Source organism: Myxocyprinus asiaticus, chromosome 48 (assembly GCF_019703515.2).
Source record: "Myxocyprinus asiaticus isolate MX2 ecotype Aquarium Trade chromosome 48, UBuf_Myxa_2, whole genome shotgun sequence".
Lineage (NCBI taxonomy): Eukaryota > Metazoa > Chordata > Actinopteri > Cypriniformes > Catostomidae > Myxocyprinus > Myxocyprinus asiaticus.
The window spans coordinates 19,772,699-19,792,375 of record NC_059391.1 but is presented as its reverse complement, the minus strand read 5'-3'; the positions used below and the strand labels follow the sequence as shown (position 1 = coordinate 19,792,375).

Sequence of the window (19,677 nt, the reverse complement as noted above, 5' to 3'; positions counted from 1 at the left end):
AGATGGAATACATGTCAAACTGGGAGACAGTATTTCAAAATTCAACCATCTGTCTGTGGAGTGTCTGGAAACTTAGGAAGTTATAGAAAAGAGGAGGTGTTGTTATCTAGATTGAGACTTGGACATACAGGTCTTAATTCTGCATTGTTTCTAATGGGCAAACATAACTTGGGTCAATGTCAGTATTGTGGAGTAATGGAAACTGTTGAACATATTATTATGCAGTGCAGACAGTTTGTAGAGGAAAGTACTATATAACAGTGTATGCAATATTGATGGTGGTACTTTTTCTTCGGAATGGCTGTTAGGGGATGGATTGAGGAATATAATTGTGTGCAGAGCAATTATGGCATTTTTAGAAGATACGAGACTAAATGTACGCATATGATTCAGTAGGATACTTTGGATATAGGGAATGAATCATAAATATAAATATATACACATCCTGAAATGATGAGGTTTAGGTAATGGGGCTGAACACGCAGCAGTCTAGGCCTCTCATTTGTACTGGGATTTTTTCCCTTTTTTTAATGTGTGGCGCTATATATAATAAACTGTATTGCCCATGCTGATTGCACTAAGTACTGTAGGGGGCGGTATACACCAACGGTATATTGCTCGCCATTAAATTACCGAAGAAGAAGTAACATCTGCACAGACCTATACTTCAGTTCTGAAACCAGCGTTGGCATTTTAGAGACACGACATACAGGTTAGACAGTTACAAATCTCTTTCATGAAGCTTGTTGTTTTTTTTTTTTTTTTTTTAATGATGTTTTGATTGATTGCCAGATTTTTTGTTGGCGCTTCATAAAATGTTTAGGCTCTTTCGTCGCACGTCGAGGCGATCTCTCGCGGTCTATTTCCAAATAATGTTTGTTTACATTGTGTTATAATTATCGCTTTGTCATCATGTTGCGGCAGATTTTGCTAGGAGTATGATTATGGCCTTCGATGTGTCTTTTCACAAGTCCAAGTTAAAATACAAGCCAGAAAAATAGAATAAGATCAAATAATAAAATGTTGCTGAGCCTTGAGTGGTTATAGTATGCATTTTATCAGTTCACACAGACTCACACTCACCAATATTATCTTTCGGAAGTAGTGGGCGTGGTCTATGTAGGATAGCATGAGCCAAAATAAAGGACACAAGACCATAAACATACATTTGAGACTAGTCAGTTAAAGGTGCACTCAGTAATGTTTTGCTTAAAGTTTTGCTCCTGAAAAAAATTAAAGTAATTTTGAATCAAATGTATACAATTATGATGACTCACTTGAGATGAAGACTCCTGTCATATCAGTAAACTTGTAAAAGCTGTTTTATTCTACATAGAGAGGGTCCCCTCATGGAGAAAAATTACCAAGTTCACCTTTAAGGGGGTCTTTTTTTTTATGCATATAGAAGGTGATGGCAGACCTTGCACTGAAGGAAGGAGACCAAGTGCTGCTGGTTTGGACCCAGCCATCATCTCCCACAGCACTAAAGGAGTTTGCAGAGCATATCGGCACCATTGTTGGCAACCAGAGACTGGTGTCTTTGGAAAACATGGAGAGACTACAACTTTGTGAGTAAAAAGGCAAACAGGTTTATTAAAATACTGTCATTATTCAGTGTTTTATCTGTTACTGTGTTTTTTTTTACTAACATTAAAAACTAACATGTTTTGTTACTAACATTCTAGTGAAATACACCACTGATGATCAGTGTTAAAGGAACAGTTCACCAAAAAAAAGAAAATTCTCTCATCATTTAGTCACACTCATGCCATCTTCAGAACTCAAACAAAGATTTTTAGAAAAATAACTCAGCTCTGTATGTCCATAAAATGCAAGTGAATTGTGACCAAAACCTTGAAGCTCCAAAAAGCACAAAGTCAGCATAAAAGTAATTCATACTACTCCAGTGATTAATCCACATCTTCAGAAGCTATATGATAGGTGTAGGTGCGAAACAAAACAATATTTAATTAAATTTTACTATAAATGTCAACTTTTTTTGGGGGGGGGGTGATGATTTGCAGTCTTTGTGCATATTGCCACATTCTGGGTGGGGAGGAGAATTTATAATAAAAAATAACTTAAATATTGATCAGTTTCTCACCCACACCTATCATATCGCTTCTGAAGACATGGATTTAACCACTGTAGTAGTATGGATTACTTTTATGCTGCCTTTATTAGCTTTTTGGAGCTTTATAGTTCTGGCCACCATTCACTTGCATTGTATGGAGCTACAGAGGTGAGAATTTCTTCTAAAATCTTAGTTTGTTCAACAGAAGAAAAAGTCATTCACATCTGGGACGGCATGAGGGTGAGTAAATGGAGTTTTTTTTAAACATTTGGGTGAAATATTCCTTTAAGTGGTTATACTGTCTGTTTCAGCTTCTCAACCAGCTTCAAGTTATGACTGGGTTCTCTCAGGCCTTATGTCTGACAGCTCACCAATCCACAGCTCCGAAATGCTGGCAGAGATCGCCAGAGTGATGAAACCTGGTGGGAAACTTGTGCTGGAGGAGCCAGTAACGGGTGAGATGAAAACCAGACAGGTGATACAAGAGAAATGCTGTCCGACCTTAGGTGTTGATGCTTTGACTTACAATACTTCTTTTCAGGATCTGAGGAGAATGGTGTTAAAACTGCTGGGAAACTGATGTCAGCTCTGAAACTCTCTGGATTAGTGTCCGTCACAGAGGTCAGTATTAATGAACCAGATTGAAATGAAGTCTCCATGTCGAAGGCATGTGAAGTCTAACTGTATGTTTAATTTTGACAGGTCAAGACAGAGCCGTTGAGTCCAGAAGCGACTGCAGCTCTAAAGGAAAACACTGGGTTCCAGGGAAACACACTTTTAAGGGTGCGTATGTCTGCATCTAAACCCAACTTTGAGGTTGGCTCCTCTACGCAGCTGAAACTCTCATTTGGCAAGAAAACCGCTACAACAGGTCTGTGGTTTTTAGCTTTGAAACATTTAATCTGGCCTTAAATATAGGAGGTTAATTGATACAAATAACAAGATGAATCCAAAGTTTACCCCTCTTTTTCTACAGAGAAACCCGCCCTTGATCCGAGTACTGCTAAAATGTGGACTCTCTCAGCCAATGATATGGATGATGACAATGTGGATTTGGTAGACTCAGATGCACTTCTGGATGCCGATGATCTGAAGAAGCCTGATCCATCCTCCCTCAAGGCTTCCTGTGGAGATGATTCAAAAAAGAAAAAAAAAGCCTGCAAGAATTGGTGATTACTTCTAATTGAGGCACATATTGCCCAAACAACTTACTTTTGCTGTGATGTTTAGTGCTTAACTTTTTCTAGATCAGAGTAACTTTTTTCAGTTATAATAACTAGAGGTAGACTGATATATCGGTTTTACCAATTAATCTGTGCCAATAGTTGCTTTTTGAAATTAATTATCGGCATAAATTTAGAAGTGAAATAAAAACAATCACTGACACCTCATGGGGATTTGCTGTATCTAAATCTTTCACTATTGACAATATTCATCCATATGTTGATACTCATTTAAATGCATATTTTGTTAATTTGATTAGATAATCTAGGTTTTTTTATTTAAACGAGGGCATGCAAAAACAATATGGAAACATCCCCTGTCAGCACACCGTGTCTCCAACTTCATACCTTCTAACAATAATAACGAACCTTATTGTATGTATGTGTGTGCGTGTGTGTGTGTGTGTACACACGCACGCACGCACGCACGCAAAAGTTTGGGCACCCCTGATCAAAATTTCTGTTGCTGTGAATAGCTAAGCGAGCAAAAGATGGCCTGATTTCCAAAAGGCTTAAAGATGACACATTTCTTTAATATTTTAAGCAATTTTACTTTTTTATATTCATCTTTTACAGTTTCAAAATAACCAAAAAGTAAAAGGGCCCGAAGCAAATGTTTGGGCATCCTGCATGGTCAGTACTTAGTAACACCCCCTGGCAAGTATCACAGCTTGTAAATGCTTTTTGTCTTTAAATTTTTGTTTGGGGCATTTTCGCCCATTCTTCCTTGCAAAGGGCTTCTAGTTCTGTGAGATTCTTGGGCCGTCTTGCATGCACTGCTCTTTTGAGGTCTGTCCACAGATTTTCGATGATATTTAGGTCGGGGGACTGTGAGGGTCATGACAAAACCTTCATCTTGCGCCTCTTGAGGTAGTCCATTGTGGATTTTGAGGTGTGTTTAGGATCATTATCGTGTTGTAGAAGCAATCCTCTTCATCTTCAGCTTTTTTACAGATGGTGTGATGTTTGCTTCCAGAATTTGCTGGTATTTAATCCATTCTTTCCTCTACCAGTGAAATGTTCCCCTGTGCCATTGGCATCAACACAAGTTCAAAGCATGATCGATCCACCCCCGTGCTTAACAGTTGGAGAGGTGTTCTTTTCGTGAAATTCTGCACCCTTTTTTCTCCAAACATACCTTTGCTCACTGCAGCCAAAAAGTTACATTTTAACTTCATCAGTCCGCAGGACTTGTTTCCAAAATGCATCAGGCTTGTTTAGATGTTCATTTGCAAACTTCTGACACTGAAATTTGTAGTGAGGATGCAGGAAAGGTTTTCTTCTCATGACTCTTCCATGAAGGTCATATTTGTGCAGGTGTTGCTGCACCACTAAATCTTCCTTAATGTCTTTTGCAGTCAAACAGGGGTTTTGATTTGCCTTTCTAGCAATCCTACGAGGAGTTCTCTCTGAAAGTTTTCTTGGTCTTCCAGACCTCAGCTTGAACTCCACCATTCCTGTTAACTGACATTTCTTAATTACATTACAAACTGAGGATATGGCTACCTGAAAATGTTTTGCTATCTTCTTATAGCCTTCTCCTGATTTGTGGGCATCAATTATTTTAATTTTCAGAGTGCTAGGCAGCTGCTTAGAGGAGCCCATGGCTGCTGATTGTTGGGACAAGATTTGAGGAGTCAGAGTATGTATAAAGCTTTGAAATTTTCATCACCTGGCCTTTCCAAACGATGATTGTGAACAAGCCAAAGCCCTAACAAGCTAATTAATGTCTGAGATATTGGTAAAAGTTATCTGAGAGTTCAAATCTCTTGGGGTGCCCAAACTTTTGCATGGTGCTCCTTTTCTTTCACTCTAAAATTGTACAAAATAAAAATAATACACTAATATTGCTTAAAATGTTGAAAAGAATGTTTAATCTTTAACTTTATGCCTTTTGGAGATCAGTTCATCTTCTACTCACTTAACTATTCACAGCAACAGAAATTTTGACCAGGGGTGCCCAAACTTTTGCATGCCACTGTGTGTGTATGTGTGTGTGTGTGTGTGTGTGTATGTATGTATGTATGTATGTATGTATATATATATATATATATATATATATATATATACACACACACACATATATACACTTACCGAGCACTTTATTAGGAACACTATGATCCTAAATAAAGTGCCCGAAGTGGTTTTCTGATGTTGTAGCCCATCCGCCTTATGGTTCGACGTGTTGTGCATTCTGAGATGCTATTCTGCCGCTCACTGGATGTTTTTTGTTTTTGGCATCATTCTGAGTAAATTATAGAGACTGTTGTGTGTGAAAATCCCAGGAGATCAGCACTTACAGAAATACTCAAACCAGCCCATCTGGCACCAACAATCATGCCACGGTTGAAATCACTGTGATAACATTTTTTCCCCATTCTGATGGTTAATGTGTATATATATATATATATATATATATATTAGATATATAAACTGTATATACGTGTGTGTGTGTGTGTGTGTGTGTGTGTGTGTATATATATATATATATATATATATATATATAGATAGATAGATGTATTGTGTATGTATATCTATCTATACACACAACCCAAAAAGCTTATTTTGATTAATACTTAATATATAGCATTGTAATGGGGCATTGTAAAAGTCTCCGTCATTTCAAAATAAGGCCAATTAATCGGTTCTCAGCCTTTCCCACCACCTTATTTATCGAATTGGCAAAATCCACCATCGATCAACCTCTATTAATGACAAAAATTGTTTACATTAACTTTCCCTCCAAGATCCTCAAAGTATCTGTCGATTAACATGATTGTTGTCTGTTTGCAGCACATGTGGTCTTGCTGAAGAATTGGAACAGGAGAGTAAAGCCATTCAGAAAGCCAGCCTGCCTAAATCAGCCTGTGGTAGTGTAAGTATTTCCACCAAAGCTGAATGTTTTGTAAATCATAACGGTTATGTTCAGAATGGAATAGTAGCTTACTACTTAGTGTAACTGTGTAGTATACAGTGTATACTATTTCTTTGTTTGAACAGTTAGTGAAACAGGCGGCATCATTTTACTATGAACGCTTGAAACAGTAGTATGCTGTTATGAGTCAAGGAGGAGATAAAAATCATAGTTATTACTTCTGATTCATCCATCACACTGGAAATGGAAGGTCAAGTGTATTACATTGTGGGATACAGTATTACCTGCAGTGTGCTGTGTTATGTACTACCTAACCAGAAAATCTGCATACCACGCACAGTATACATACTATGTTCTAAAGCAATTGTAAGTATAATATGGTAGTATGCTGTACTTAACATAGCCTATCGGTTTGTTTTTAAATTACCCATGGCACTATGACCTAACACATTTTATTATATATATATATATATATATATATATATATATGTATATTCTTTTTTTTTTCTTTTTGGACTTTAGTGTTATCTGGGCGATGCCTTCCGATGTGCCAGCTGTCCGTATATAGGCATGCCTGCCTTCAAACCCGGAGCGAAGGTTTTGTTAGCCAACACTGACATAGCTGATGCATAGATACTTATTATGAGATTTTATTACATTCCGTTCCCTTTGGGCCCCAGATTACCTTTCCATCTCTGTAATCAACAGAGATGCAGCTTAGAGAGCTGTTATTATTTATATCAAATGAAAGCACTAATGATACCCACTGTTAATACAAGAGGAAATTGAACAATTTATGCACTGTTCAGTTGGAAATGTCTCAGTCCATCAGATTGTTGTTGAGTTTTAAGTATCCAGAGAGGAACTGAAGAGCAATTCACTCAAATTCATACTCAAGATATGAATGAATCTCTAATGATGTATAAGTCTATCCCATATCTTTATGTAGAAGCAGGGAATCTTCACTTTGGGTATAATTTAGTTTTATTTGAAAATCTGTGTATTTTGCCATCTGTATAATATAAGTTGATTATTTTGATTTAAAAGAAACTGTTAAATAAAATATTAAAATAATACTTGGACTTTTGTCTCACTTTTCATACTGCAAGATTACATATTTCACATTTCTCACTATTTAAAGCAGCATGATGGAACTTGTGTAGTTCCACACCACCCCAGTTTTTATACACTACACAAACAGAATATAAGCACACATTTCTAAGAAATGGCATCAGTCTATTTATCTAAATGCCTCACAGATTGTGTACATAAATTAAAATAGTGTATTAAATGTGAATATGAATATTATGGAGTGGATAAAACAGCTCATTGAATTTTTTTGGATAAGCATAATTTTGGAGACAAAAATGTTTTACATTTCATTTGACTGACGCTTTTATTCAAAGCAACTTACAGTGCCCTGATTACAGGGACAATCCCCCTGGAGCAACTTGGAGTTAAGTGTCTTGCTCATGGACACAATGGTGGTGGCTGTGGGGACTGAACCCACACTACACCACCACTCCATGGTCAGTTTTGGGTCCTGACCATCATGGCCATTCGTCAAGGTGAAGTGACAGAGAAGTCCATTTTAATGTCACCAGTATGAGGTTCAAAGGTTAAATTGTAGGAGAGATCTTCCCTTCCATCTCCAGAACTTTCATTCGCAGATCTAAAGAAGAACATGCCTTGTTTCTGATGTGGGTTCCATTCACAAGCTCCCTGTTTACATGAAAAAAGATGCACAGGTGAAGACTGACTGATACTTTATTACGGTCTTGTTTGAATATCAATTTTCAGCGTTATTGTTGAAGACCGACATTTCATTTGAATGGTGCTCTGATTTGTTGATTTAACACGTATCTTTAATGGAAGATATTATTTAACCAGTACCTCTTCGTCAACTGGTTTAGTTAGGCCCATGCTTACAGTGATGTCCTCTGTCAGCTGATACTCCATCCAGAGAGCAACGCCATGACAACGTCCTCTCCTACAATGCCATCGCATAAAGTTACCATTAAGATAAACCATCTTAGGTAGGCTGATTCCTGCAAGCATTATTTTCTGATCTTATTTTACCTTGTGAGTGGCACAGTTCCTTGACTGCTGATAGGTTGTTCAGGAACACATTGTGTAAAATTGAACATCATGACAGGGTGTGGTTTGGTCAGGGCACGACAAGGGTACTCCCACAGTGGATGTGGCTCTGCCTCCCTAGATTCACTGAAATCCAGAGATCGCTGTGTTGGGGCATTTTACAAAGGCATGGTAAGGATTTTCACTTGCATTAAAATTTTACCCAAAGCAAAACTGTGATTACCGAAAACAACTGAGATCAAGGCTCATCCCTTAATTCTCCAAAAACAGATCAGTCCAAAGACAATGAAGAAGTGCAAGTCTAAGCAGAACAGTTCATACCTGAATCATCTCATCCATTGGACTGACATCAAATCCCTCGCAAGTTCCGCATGGAACTCTTATTCTCCACAGATCCTGAGAGATAAAAGCATTTCAAATGTAAAATTTTAAGTACAATGGGTATGTCACAGAATCCAAGTCAGCAAAAAAACAAAAAAACGTACTCTGAATTCAACAGCGACTATGTAAAGTATTGCAGCACCGGGCAGGATAGTGGCACTGGGCTGGAGCAGCTGGGCCACAGCGGTGCGGCAGTACCAGAAAAACAGTGAGTGCCAGGGCAACAGACTGGTGCTGAAGTACGGCTCTCCCATTAATACTGATATCTGGAGGAGGAGGGGAAAAACATAAGGTCATATAAAACCCTTTAAATATTGACATTTCATTTGTAAAAAATACTTTTTTTTTTTTTTTAGACACTGTAACAGCGGAATGTCTATAAATGTATGCATCAAAAATGTGCATAAATTAGTACTGACATTGCTTGAGCTGGGCCAAATGCGTTAAAAACATGCATTAGTACATAAGGTGAACGATCAGATCGCAGAGCTAACGTAAGTCCCTAAAAATGTATACTTTTCTTTTTATTTTGTTGTTATTTAAACTTAAATGTAGGCTGTCCAATTACTATGCTGCACAGCTAAATCAAAGTTATAATATAAAGTGAGCCGTTCAACTGTTGCTAAACTGAATATGTGATGCAAGCTGTCTTCTACAATTTACGGTGTATTAAAGTAGGCTATAAATACATGTATAAAGCCTATGCCAGTCCTATATATATATATATATATATATATATATATATATATATATATACAGTATATAATAACACTTAAGTGACCTTGGAACTTAATTGCATAATGTTAAATAACACCAGGTCTGCATATCAGGAATCACATTATGCTGTGCATATTGTATATGTTCAAATTGTGTGTTGCACACTGTTTATAGTACCATCCCTTCACAAAAAAGAAGATTAGACAGAAAGAGAAAGAGCGAAGAGAGGCTGCTAAAGGGAGTATTTCTTTACAAAGCTGCATTCAAGCAAGCAAGTGGATAATGTGATGAAAATATATAGCAAAAGATCCTGCACAGTGCACACTCTCTCCAGTAAAGTATTTTTTCCTCAAAATAATTTGCTATGGGAGGAAGTAATGTATAACTTTGTGTTTGCAAGGGAAGCATATTTTAAGCAAAACTAATATAATATTAGTTTACAGAAAAAAATAAGTAGTTAGAGTATATACATTATTTTACAGGAGTTGTGTATTTTTCATATTAATATATAGACAATACTATTAAAATTACAGTAACAGGTAACAGAGTGAGTGAAAGTGTTCTGAACATAACTGGTGAGAGGATTTTAGTGACTTAGTAACTTACTGTAAAGGGACATAATACTAAGAGTTTGATAAGGAGTAAGATAGACATGGGAATCTTAGAATGGGACACAAGTTATAACAGCAAAAACAACATTAGTAGTAGTAGTAGTAGTAGTAGTAGTAGTATTAGCATGGGGGGTCTGTGTAAGGCCCTGGGCAACACACCTCGTCAACCAATGAGAGGAGGCAGCAAAAAATGAATGAGGTGCTTTCACAGATGATGACATGCTTTTGTGTTCAGAGGCAGCTGGACCGAGCACAATAGAATGCAGGGATCTCAAAACAAGTTTTTCAAAGTTTTAAACTAAATTTAACTTGACACAGCGTCCTAAACCGCAACGTTTATGTTACGAAAAGGTGAAACGCGACAAAACCAAAGTGAGACACTTCAAAAGCATCCTTCTGACGCACGTACAAATTCACTGACCTGTAATTAAACTTTTTGTATTGTCTAATCAATGCTTTACTCATCTGCCAAAATAATGTAGTTTACTTAAATTTAGTTTTTAATTATTTAAATTATAATATATATATTATTATAAATAAATAAATCTTACCTAAATATTCTAAACAGACAGAATTACACTAAACATTTGAAAATTAAAAAGAGAAAATATTAAACTCTAAAAGTAATAAGGTTGCTCCCAACCCTGGTAACGTAATAAAAAGGATTAGATCAAAAGTTAATTAATAATTAAGAATGAGTACAGCTCTGATTTCTTTTAAGCCAGTGCTTAACCATTAATTTAAAATACTTTGTATCTTATATTGATTTGATTACATTTGGTAACATGTTCCACAGTTTAGAACCCTTCACAGAATAAGCCCTTTGCCCCAGTGTCATTCTACAATAGACCAATCCCATTGTTAACAAACAATTCAGCGCATGCGCAGTAAGTGGTGGCAGAAAGCCGATAGACGGCTGTGTTAAGATTTTACAGATTAGACGATTAAACGAAAGTACAACATAAAACCATCATAAATACAGACATATACTTAGCTATACATTTATTATAATGATGAGTTAATAACATGCCTGTAATAATGTTCGCTATAAATGTTTGCTGCCAAGCCGTGAGTTGAAATGATTGCTTCAGTCTAGTCGGCTCTGTTGATGGCTTGAAGCAACAGCCGTCTACGAAAGCCCTCAAAATAATTTTACAACAACGGAATCTGATAAAAGTTTACTGTTTGCGCACGGTTTTTGCCACCACTTCCATGTGTGATGTAAACGGTGACTTTGCCAAAGGATTGGCCTATAGCCACCTGATTTCCCTCCAAATCATCCATTGTGAGCTGCTCAGACCGGATTCCCAATAGCTGTACTCCATGTTTCAGTGAATTCGTTTGTAGAACCTGTGAGTGAGAGCAAAAATGTTTATTAAGGAATATACGAACTCATGCAGGCACACATTTAAGCTGTTACCATTCAAATTTCACCTGCTCAATCACTTGTTTTGCCATTCCAGAATTTTCCAAGCTAAACACCTAGAGAGAAAGAAAGACTATAATGTAAATATGTGAATCTTGTGACCAAAGAAGTTTTTTTAAATTGGCATAGATAGGATGATAAAGCTTACCTTCCTAGCGCCAAGCAGATGAGCAAAGATGGGTAACAGGCTCCCATCACTGACTGATAAACACACACTGTCTGGTTTCAAAATCTGCAAGGATACATTCACACACATTAAAATGTGAGCAATCTTTAGTCATCAGAAAGCAGCATTTCAAGTTCATATTTACATCAACACAGATTTTAAAAGTCAAACTCACTCTGCGTAGCGCATTCACATAACTCTCAGTCCTTTGCTCATCATTCAGTTCCCCAAAGCGTGGCCTTGTCCAGACTAGATGGGCCTGACAGGTACAGCACGGCCGAAAAGGTGTCACTTTGACATCACTTTGTTGACCAAAAACATGAAATCCAAAAGCAGCAGTTAAACAGGCCTGCAAAATGCAACATTGTCTTCCTTTATATGTCTTGATGATTACATGTCTATACAACAAATTGCTCAAATGCATCCTTACTTGTGTGAAAGGCTGTACCAGAGACTGTAATCATCATGGGAGACTGTTAAACTGAGCTCTTCTCCCTCAGACACATTCTTCTCCGCAGGGAGAAAATAGACGCTCTGCATCCAGTGATCTCTCCACTGTACAGCAAATGACATCAAGTAATCAGAACATTTATACAGTATTACATGTTCATATTTAGATGGATTGGCTAAGGACCAATTCTTACAGGGTAAGAATTAGGTTCTGGGTAGGTCCAACTCGGGGCCATTGTGCAAACAATGCTACCATCGGGGTCCATGTCGATATCCCACCAAGTTAAGACCACCTGTGCTCTCCCGCTAGTCTGGGCCTTGAATTGTGCTTTGTAGGACCGAGCAGCACTTCTGACTGGCTTGCTGAAGTCAACGCTGAAGCAGAGGAAAAAATTAATTAGTTGAGGCAGGGCAAGTAGAAGGAAAAATCCCCATTTTAATCTGGAGAGCTAATCTACGGCAAAACTCGTACCTGAACATGGTGCAGATGGGCCCGAGGGGAGTGAAGGATTGTGGAGACACCTGACTGAGCTGGATGTCACAGACAGAGGGCGCTCCTGCACACTCTACTACAGAAGGAGGGGGCAAAAGTTTGTGTCCATCCACCTTGATGGGCTGAATCTGTGACCATTTCCACAGCATATCTGACTCCACCAGCTGGGCATAGACTTTGGCACGATGTGGCACAGCCTCACAACCAGCCTGCATCAATCAGAAGGGCTTTAGATGCTTTAGGTTAAAGGGATAGTGCATCAAAAATGAAAATCCTGTCATCGTTTTGTCACCCTTCTATCAGTTGAAACCTGTATGATTTTTTGGTAGCTTGAAATTTGAGTCATTCACTGAAAATTAATAGAGTTCAACATAAATTTAAATTGAATGCATATTACTGAAAAAAGCTCTAGAATGCAACAGTCTGGTTCTAAAAGTAAAAATCCCATTAATTTACATTTATTAATTTAGCACACAATTCATTTTCTCCATAGGGGAATAGATTTTTAATGATAACATATAAACCTTTAAAGACAGACCTACCATCAGCTCCAAGGCTGATGGTATATGCTTCTGTTGAAGTCATCAATCCGCGTCAAAAAAAAAAAAAAAAAAAAAAAATCTAATTTGTAAAATAAATGTTAAAAATGTATTATTTAAAAAATCTTGTTTAATAGCGAAATTTCTGGTGAAAAAACAAACTACCCATGAACCTAAAACCAAAAAATCCACCAATCAGAGAATAGCAGTGAAAGAAGCGTGTCAAGCGAGATCTGCAGTGACTGCCCACTTTCATGACGCACTGTGAATGATGCAATCAAGTCGTTCTCCCTATATTTTCAAACTACTTACAGTATATACATTTATATATATATATATATATATATATATATATATATATATATATATATATATATATATATATATATATATAAATGAGACTATGTCATTTGCAATGCTTTAAGGGATTGTAGTTCATTCCCTCATTACAGCCCTTGTCTTTTTCCCCATTTTCAAATACTTTCTTGCTTTAAATAAAAGTCTGTAAGATTGTAATTCACTTCGGAGTCAGTTAAATTTGTCTCCTTTTGTGTACAGTGGAGGAAAGAAATCATATAGGCTACAAATAACATAAGTTTGGGTGAGTATATATAAATATAATTTGCATTTTTGGGTGTGCTACTCCTTTAAGGCATATTGAAATTCTGAACTGTAGATACCTGGACAAGATGCATGTGTGCATGCTCATAGCTGGGCAATGCTCCTTCACCAATCAGCTCAGTATCAAACAGCTCTGTGACAAGAACATTTGCTCGCTCTTGCATGTCTCCATCTGCAGATACAATGCTGTTTCATTCTTACAATTACCACTGTCACACATAGTGTAGGGGCTGAACCTGTCAGGTCTACTGGTAAAACAAGCACATATAATTGGTGGTTGTCTAACCAGGTTCGACTGTAACCTCAGTGGAGTGTTTGTTGATGATCTTGATTTTGTCTGAGAATCCATTCCTCTGCACGATGCAAGCAGCAGCTTGTGCCATCGGTTTAAACACCTGTGCATAGCATTTATGTCATAATCACATATTTGTTTTCAGCAAAATATTACCATTGTTAATCACGATTCACCACATGACTGTGTATTAGTGAGTACCTCTATGGCGTAGCAGTAATCAGCTCCAGCTGTCACTGCCATCATAGAGAGCAAACCAGTTCCAGTGCCAATGTCCAGCACCACTACCCGTTCTCCACGTGCCTTCACTCTGCTAACTGCTGCTCGGATGCCCTGATAGTATTTCTCATTCTAAGGAGCAAAATGTAGAGAAATACACAATTAATGATGTGAAGAAAAAAAATACAGAAAAAATATTTTTATATTTATGATATTTATATTTAAATATTTAAACACTACAACTACACATTATATGACGTTTAACCTTGTGAATTTCATTGTTTTTTTAAATGTACAGTAATTTCAAATCAGATGATTGCAACACGCTCTAAAAAAGTTGAGACAGTGGCAATTTAAGACTAATAACAAGGCGATGTGAAACAGGTGAGGCAATCATGTCACAGTATATAAGGAGTCTCCAAAAACAGCCTAGTCCTTCAAGAGCAAGGATCATTTGAGACTTGTCAATTTGCCAACAGATTCTTCAGCAAATAATCCAGCACTTTGAGAACAATGTTCCCCAAAGACAAATTGGAGTGCCCGATATAGCTAAAAGATTCCAGAAATCTGGTAAAATCTCGGTGCGTAAAGGGCAAGATGAAAACCCCTTCTGAATGCGTGTGATCTCTGATCCCTCAGAGTTCACTGTCTTAAAAAACATCATTCATCTGTAATGGATATCATGAACATGGGCTTGGGATTACTTTAGTAAACCTTTGTCAGTCAACACCATTCACTGCTGCATCCACAGATACAAGTTAAGACTTTACTATGCAAAGCAGAAGCCCTACATCAACACTGTACAGAAGTGCTGCCGACTTCTCTGGGCTCATTCTCATCTTAGATAGAAAGTAGAACAGTGGAACAGTGTTTTTTGGTCCGACGAGTCCACATTTCAAATAGTTAAAAAAAACAAAAAAAAAAACAGCTGTCGTGTTCTCAGGGCCAAAAGGACCATACAAGCTGTTATCAACAACAGGTCCAAAAGCCAGTGTCTGTATGGGCCAAGGGTGTGTCAGTGCCTTTTCCAGGGACATCCCTGCATTTTCCAGCAGGACAACTTCAAACCACATACTGCCCAGATTACAAGTGCATGGCTGTGTGGACAGAGAGTGTGGGTGCTAGATTGGCCTGTCTGCAGTCCTGACCTGAGAATGTGTGGCACATTATGAAGCACACCATACGCAACGAAGACCCCGAACAATTGTGCAGCTGAAGACCTGCATAATGGATGAATGGGGGGAAATTCCACTTTCTAAACTTAAACTTGTGTCTTCAGTGCCAAAATGTTTAATAAGTGTTATTTGAAGAAATGGTGATGTTTCACAGTTGTAAACAATCGACTGTTGCAATCATCTGATTTGAAATTACTGTACATTAAAAAACAAAACAATTTAATTCACAAGGTAAAACATCATATAATGTGTAGTTGTAGTGCTTTCAATATAAGGGGGAATATAATTTACAAATTACTCCTTTTTGTTTTTATTAGCATTTTTCTTACTGTCCCAACATTTTCAGAATTGGGGTTGTGTATATATAAACTCAGGAAAAAAGAAACATCCCTTTTTCAGGACACTGTTTTTTAAAGATAATTTTGTAAAAATCCAAATAACTTTACAGATCTTAATTGCAAAGGGTTTAAACAATGTTTTCCATGCTTGTTCAATGAACCATAAACAATTAATGAACATGCACCTGTGGAATGGTCATTAAGACACTAACAGCTTACAGACGGTAGGCAATTAAGGTCACAGCTATAAAAATTAGGACACTAAAGAGACCTTTCTACTGACTCTGAAAAACACCAAAAGAAAGATGCCCAAGGTCCCTGCTCATCTGCGTGAACGTGCCTTAGGCATGCTGCATGGAGGCATGAGGACTGCAGATGTGGCCAGGGCAATAAATTACAATGTCCGTACAATGAGACGCCTAAGAAAGTGCTACAGGGAGACCGGAAGGACAGCTGATCGTCCTCGCAGTGGCAGACCACGTGTAACAACACCTGCACAGGATCGGTACATCCGAATATCACACCTGTGGGACAGGTACAGGATGGCAACAACAACTGCCCGAGTTACACCAGGAACGCACATCCTTCCATCAGTGCTCAGACTGTCCGCTATAGGCTGAGAGAGGCTGGACTGAGGACTGTTGTTAGGCAGGTCCTTATCAAACATCACCAGCAACAAGGTCACCTATGGGCACAAACCCACCTTCACTGGACCAGAGAGGACTGGCAAAAAGTGCTCTTCACTGATGAGTCGCGGTTTTGTCTCACCAGGGGTGATGGTCGGACTCGCATTTATCGTCGAAGGAATGAGCGTTACACCGAGGCCTGTACTCTGGAGCGGGATCGATTTGGAAGTGGAGGGTCCGTCATGGTCTGGAGCAGTGTGTCACAGCATCATTGGACTGAGCTTGTTGTCATTGCAGGCAATCTCAATGCTGTGTGTTACAGGGAAGACATCCTCCTCCCTCATGTGGTACCCTTCCTGCAGGCTCATCCTGACATGACCCTCCAGCATGAAAATGCCACCAGCCATACTGTTCGTTCTGTGCATGATTTCCTGCAAGACAGGAATGTCAGTGTTCTGCCATGGCCAGCTAGAGCCCGGATCTCAATCCCATTGAGCACATCTGGGACCTGTTGGATCGGAGGGTGAGGGCTAGGGCCATTCCCCCAGAAATGTCCGGGAACTTGCAAGTGCCTTGGTGGAAGAGTGGGGTAACATCTCACAGTAAGAACCGGCAAATCTGGTGCAGTCCATGAGGAGGAGATGCACTGCAGTACTTAATGCAGCTGGTGGCCACACCAGATACTGACTATTACTTTTGTTCAGGGACACAATATTCCATTTCTGTTAGTTACATGTCTGTGAAACTTGTTCAGTTTATGTCTTAGTTGTTGAATCTTTTTATGTTCATACAAATATTTACACATGTTAAGTTTGCTGAAAATAAAAGCAGTTGAAATTGAGAGCACATTTCTTTTTCTTTTTTGCTGAGTTTATATATATATATATATATATATATATATATATATATTCTAACTAATTAATAAAATTCATTATAAAATATGAGATTTTATATTTTAAAATATTAAATGTATTTACATTTAAATATGGTAAATAATATATTAAACATTTCTCAGTGTTTGACCGGTGGTTTAAAAACATATCTATCGGTCCATATATATATATATATATATATATATATATATAAAGAAAATAAGTATATCTGATAAGTATAGGAGCTAAATCTCAAAGACAGTGTCTGTCCCATGATGTGTGACAAATGAATTTCCATGACCTCCAGTTATTTGTAAAAAAAATTTTTTCAGAGACTGCACTTGGAAAAAGCAATAACTAGCTTGAAAAATTATTTAATATCTGAGCACAACAATACATTTCTATATTCGCAGAAAATTCTGTGACATTCTTAATTAATTTTCAAGGCCTGGAAATCACAATTTACAATGTTCTGCTATTTCCAGATTTTCCATGATTGTGAGAACCCTGAAAAGGGTTGTTGAAACTATTTGAAATCTGTGATTTCCAATATTAGCCTATCGACATGAATAGTTTTGATGTGTGTATGTGTAACCCACCTGTATTTTTAGTGGGTATTTTAGTAATAGTATTTTTATTATTATTGTTTGTTTTTATTTTATTTTTTGTGTGTATTTTACTTTGTGAAGGTTTCAGACATACTTGCATCCATTTATATATATATGTATACATTTTAGTAAAATATATATATATATATATATATATATATATATATATATATATACTAAAATGTGGGATGCAAGAACGTAGAGTGCCGTAGGGTTGTGCGTATTACGTCACGCGCGCACACACACTACCTGCTCGCAATGTGAAGAGCGCAAGGCTGCACCTGCGAAATTTCTTTCCATCTGTTGGAAAATATTACTACTTTGTGTCTGAAACCATTCTTATTTTATTAGTGGTTCCTGGAAGAAAAACATCTGAGTTCGTGTATGTCATTTACGTTTGAACTACGAGGTTTCAACTGAGGAGTTTTCATCTGCGCTGGATTTTCCCTGTTTGCGAGGAAACTTTGTGAAGGACACCAGATCGAAAGGGAAGATTTCCACACATATGAACTGAATTGAGTCACACAAACGAACATTTATTAAGGGAACATTTTCATATCCTGGAAATATTTTGGAACTTTGAATTTCTAAGCAGATCTCCATCTAAATAATCAAACATGTATTGTTTGTTTATTTTATTTACATTTTCTTATGTTTAATTTTTGTTTCGATACTATTCATGTGCTAATGTGATGTTAAAAGAATTAACAATTTATATCTGCATGTGCCTTGTTCAAGTTAATACAGTTTGACTGAATTGATTTATGTTTTGGGAATATTATTATTATTATTTTATTTTTTTATCTTTGAGTTTAAATGGTGAAATTTTGATACTTTGGCAAGTACAATTAATTGATTGGGTATTCGTATTTAGAATCTCATAATCAGAATTTTTGTGAGAACCCAGAACTCCAGAATAGTGTATACATGCATGTGTGTGTGTATGTATGTATGTATGTATGTATGTGTATATATATATGTGTGTGTGTGTGTGTGTGTGTGTGTGTGTGTGTGTGTGTATGTGTGCATAATGTTTTTTGGGAGGGGGGGGGATTCCAGACCCTGATAGATTCATTAATGTGTTACATATGCATGAGGATGAAGGACAGTCAACAACAAAACTCACCCTGTCTTTATCATGGAGCATATCTGCATAGCAAGACCTGACAGACACAAACAAACCATTATCCGGACATGTCAAATGAATTTACCCCCCGTCCCATGACAAGATATGACAAACTCTATAATTAGATTCCGTATAACTGATGATCTGGCAGTAAGCAACATGTCCACGTGTTAGAACATCAATAGCAACAAGTCACTGTCAAGTATTGTAGTTTTGAGGAGTGCGTTTTTAATAAATCAAAACACAAGTCGCTCCAACACAACCCCGCAAGGATTAAAAATTATTAATGTGTTTTAACATTGCATGAGATTATCTGAATGATTTACGCACCTTGCAATCTCCTGATGATAATCATATTCCTCGCTCTCCTCCACCCAGTCCAGCGCTCCGGTTGTCGGATTTGCACGACCGCAGTATGTCTTCATTGTCCTCCCTGTCTTCAGTGATAACCCTATGTATTAATGTATTTTGCTCTATAAATGTGTAACTCATGCCTTAACCGATGAAGCCAACATGATCTGTCAGGGCGCGGCCATGTTTTTTCGCTAAAACACGCCCTCAAATTACATCAGCACAGCGCCCTCAACCTTCAGAGCTAGCTGTTGCCAAAACGACATACAATTCGTAAAATTCACGTGTTTTAATGACTCAAAAGAGAGAGTATCCATGTAAATGTTACGATATCAAGGTAGGTTCCTGCCCTTTTACTTTAAGGACCGGAACAGAACCCACTTTAAAAGTGGATGAA

At 37.5% G+C, this 19,677-nt stretch overlaps 2 protein-coding genes across 4 annotated transcripts; one reads left to right on the top strand and one right to left on the bottom strand.

The window, feature by feature from the left end:
* The first annotated feature begins 558 nt into the window (after nt 1-558).
* Nucleotides 559-7,208, top strand: LOC127437795 (anamorsin-like). The gene is made up of 8 exons (XM_051692979.1): nt 559-712; nt 1,406-1,568; nt 2,386-2,529; nt 2,616-2,695; nt 2,777-2,945; nt 3,051-3,243; nt 6,091-6,172; nt 6,695-7,208. Exons 2-8 carry the CDS (start codon nt 1,412-1,414, stop codon nt 6,803-6,805), a joined length of 936 nt encoding a protein of 311 aa, XP_051548939.1. The 5' UTR covers nt 559-712; nt 1,406-1,411; the 3' UTR covers nt 6,806-7,208.
* Nucleotides 7,209-7,407: 199 nt separating this feature from the next.
* LOC127437784 (protein arginine N-methyltransferase 7-like) lies at nt 7,408-19,466 on the bottom strand. 3 transcript variants are annotated; one of them, XM_051692961.1, is made up of 17 exons: nt 19,260-19,466; nt 18,930-18,966; nt 14,167-14,316; nt 13,960-14,068; nt 13,733-13,845; nt 12,493-12,722; nt 12,215-12,395; nt 12,001-12,125; nt 11,746-11,872; nt 11,553-11,636; nt 11,413-11,460; nt 11,239-11,328; nt 8,755-8,916; nt 8,591-8,665; nt 8,252-8,412; nt 8,066-8,162; nt 7,408-7,894 (listed from the first exon to the last, which is right to left on the bottom strand). In XM_051692961.1, the coding sequence occupies exons 1-17, from the start codon at nt 19,352-19,354 to the stop codon at nt 7,736-7,738; spliced, it is 2,043 nt and encodes a 680-aa protein (XP_051548921.1). In that variant the 5' UTR covers nt 19,355-19,466; the 3' UTR covers nt 7,408-7,735. The 3 variants fall into 3 exon arrangements, with proteins under 3 accessions (XP_051548921.1, XP_051548922.1, XP_051548923.1); XM_051692962.1 differs by lacking the exon at nt 18,930-18,966 and having other exon boundaries at nt 7,416-7,894; nt 19,260-19,408; XM_051692963.1 differs by lacking the exons at nt 7,408-7,894; nt 8,066-8,162 and having other exon boundaries at nt 8,262-8,395.
* Between the last annotated feature and the right edge of the window lie 211 nt (nt 19,467-19,677).

Excerpts from the sequence above, each read along its gene's own strand:
- LOC127437795 (XM_051692979.1), top strand. The coding sequence starts at position 1,412 with ATGGCAGACCTTGCACTGAAGGAAGGAGACCAAGTGCTGCTGGTTTGG. Across the intron at positions 2,530-2,615 it reads GCTGGAGGAGCCAGTAACGG|GATCTGAGGAGAATGGTGTT; the intron begins GTGAGATGAAAA and ends ACTTCTTTTCAG. Across the intron at positions 2,696-2,776 it reads GATTAGTGTCCGTCACAGAG|GTCAAGACAGAGCCGTTGAG; the intron begins GTCAGTATTAAT and ends TAATTTTGACAG.
- LOC127437784 (XM_051692961.1), bottom strand. The coding sequence starts at position 19,354 with ATGAAGACATACTGCGGTCGTGCAAATCCGACAACCGGAGCGCTGGAC. Across the intron at positions 18,967-19,259 it reads TATCATCAGGAGATTGCAAG|GTCTTGCTATGCAGATATGC; the intron begins GTGCGTAAATCA and ends TGTGTCTGTCAG. Across the intron at positions 11,461-11,552 it reads ATCTGCTTGGCGCTAGGAAG|GTGTTTAGCTTGGAAAATTC; the intron begins GTAAGCTTTATC and ends CTTTCTCTCTAG.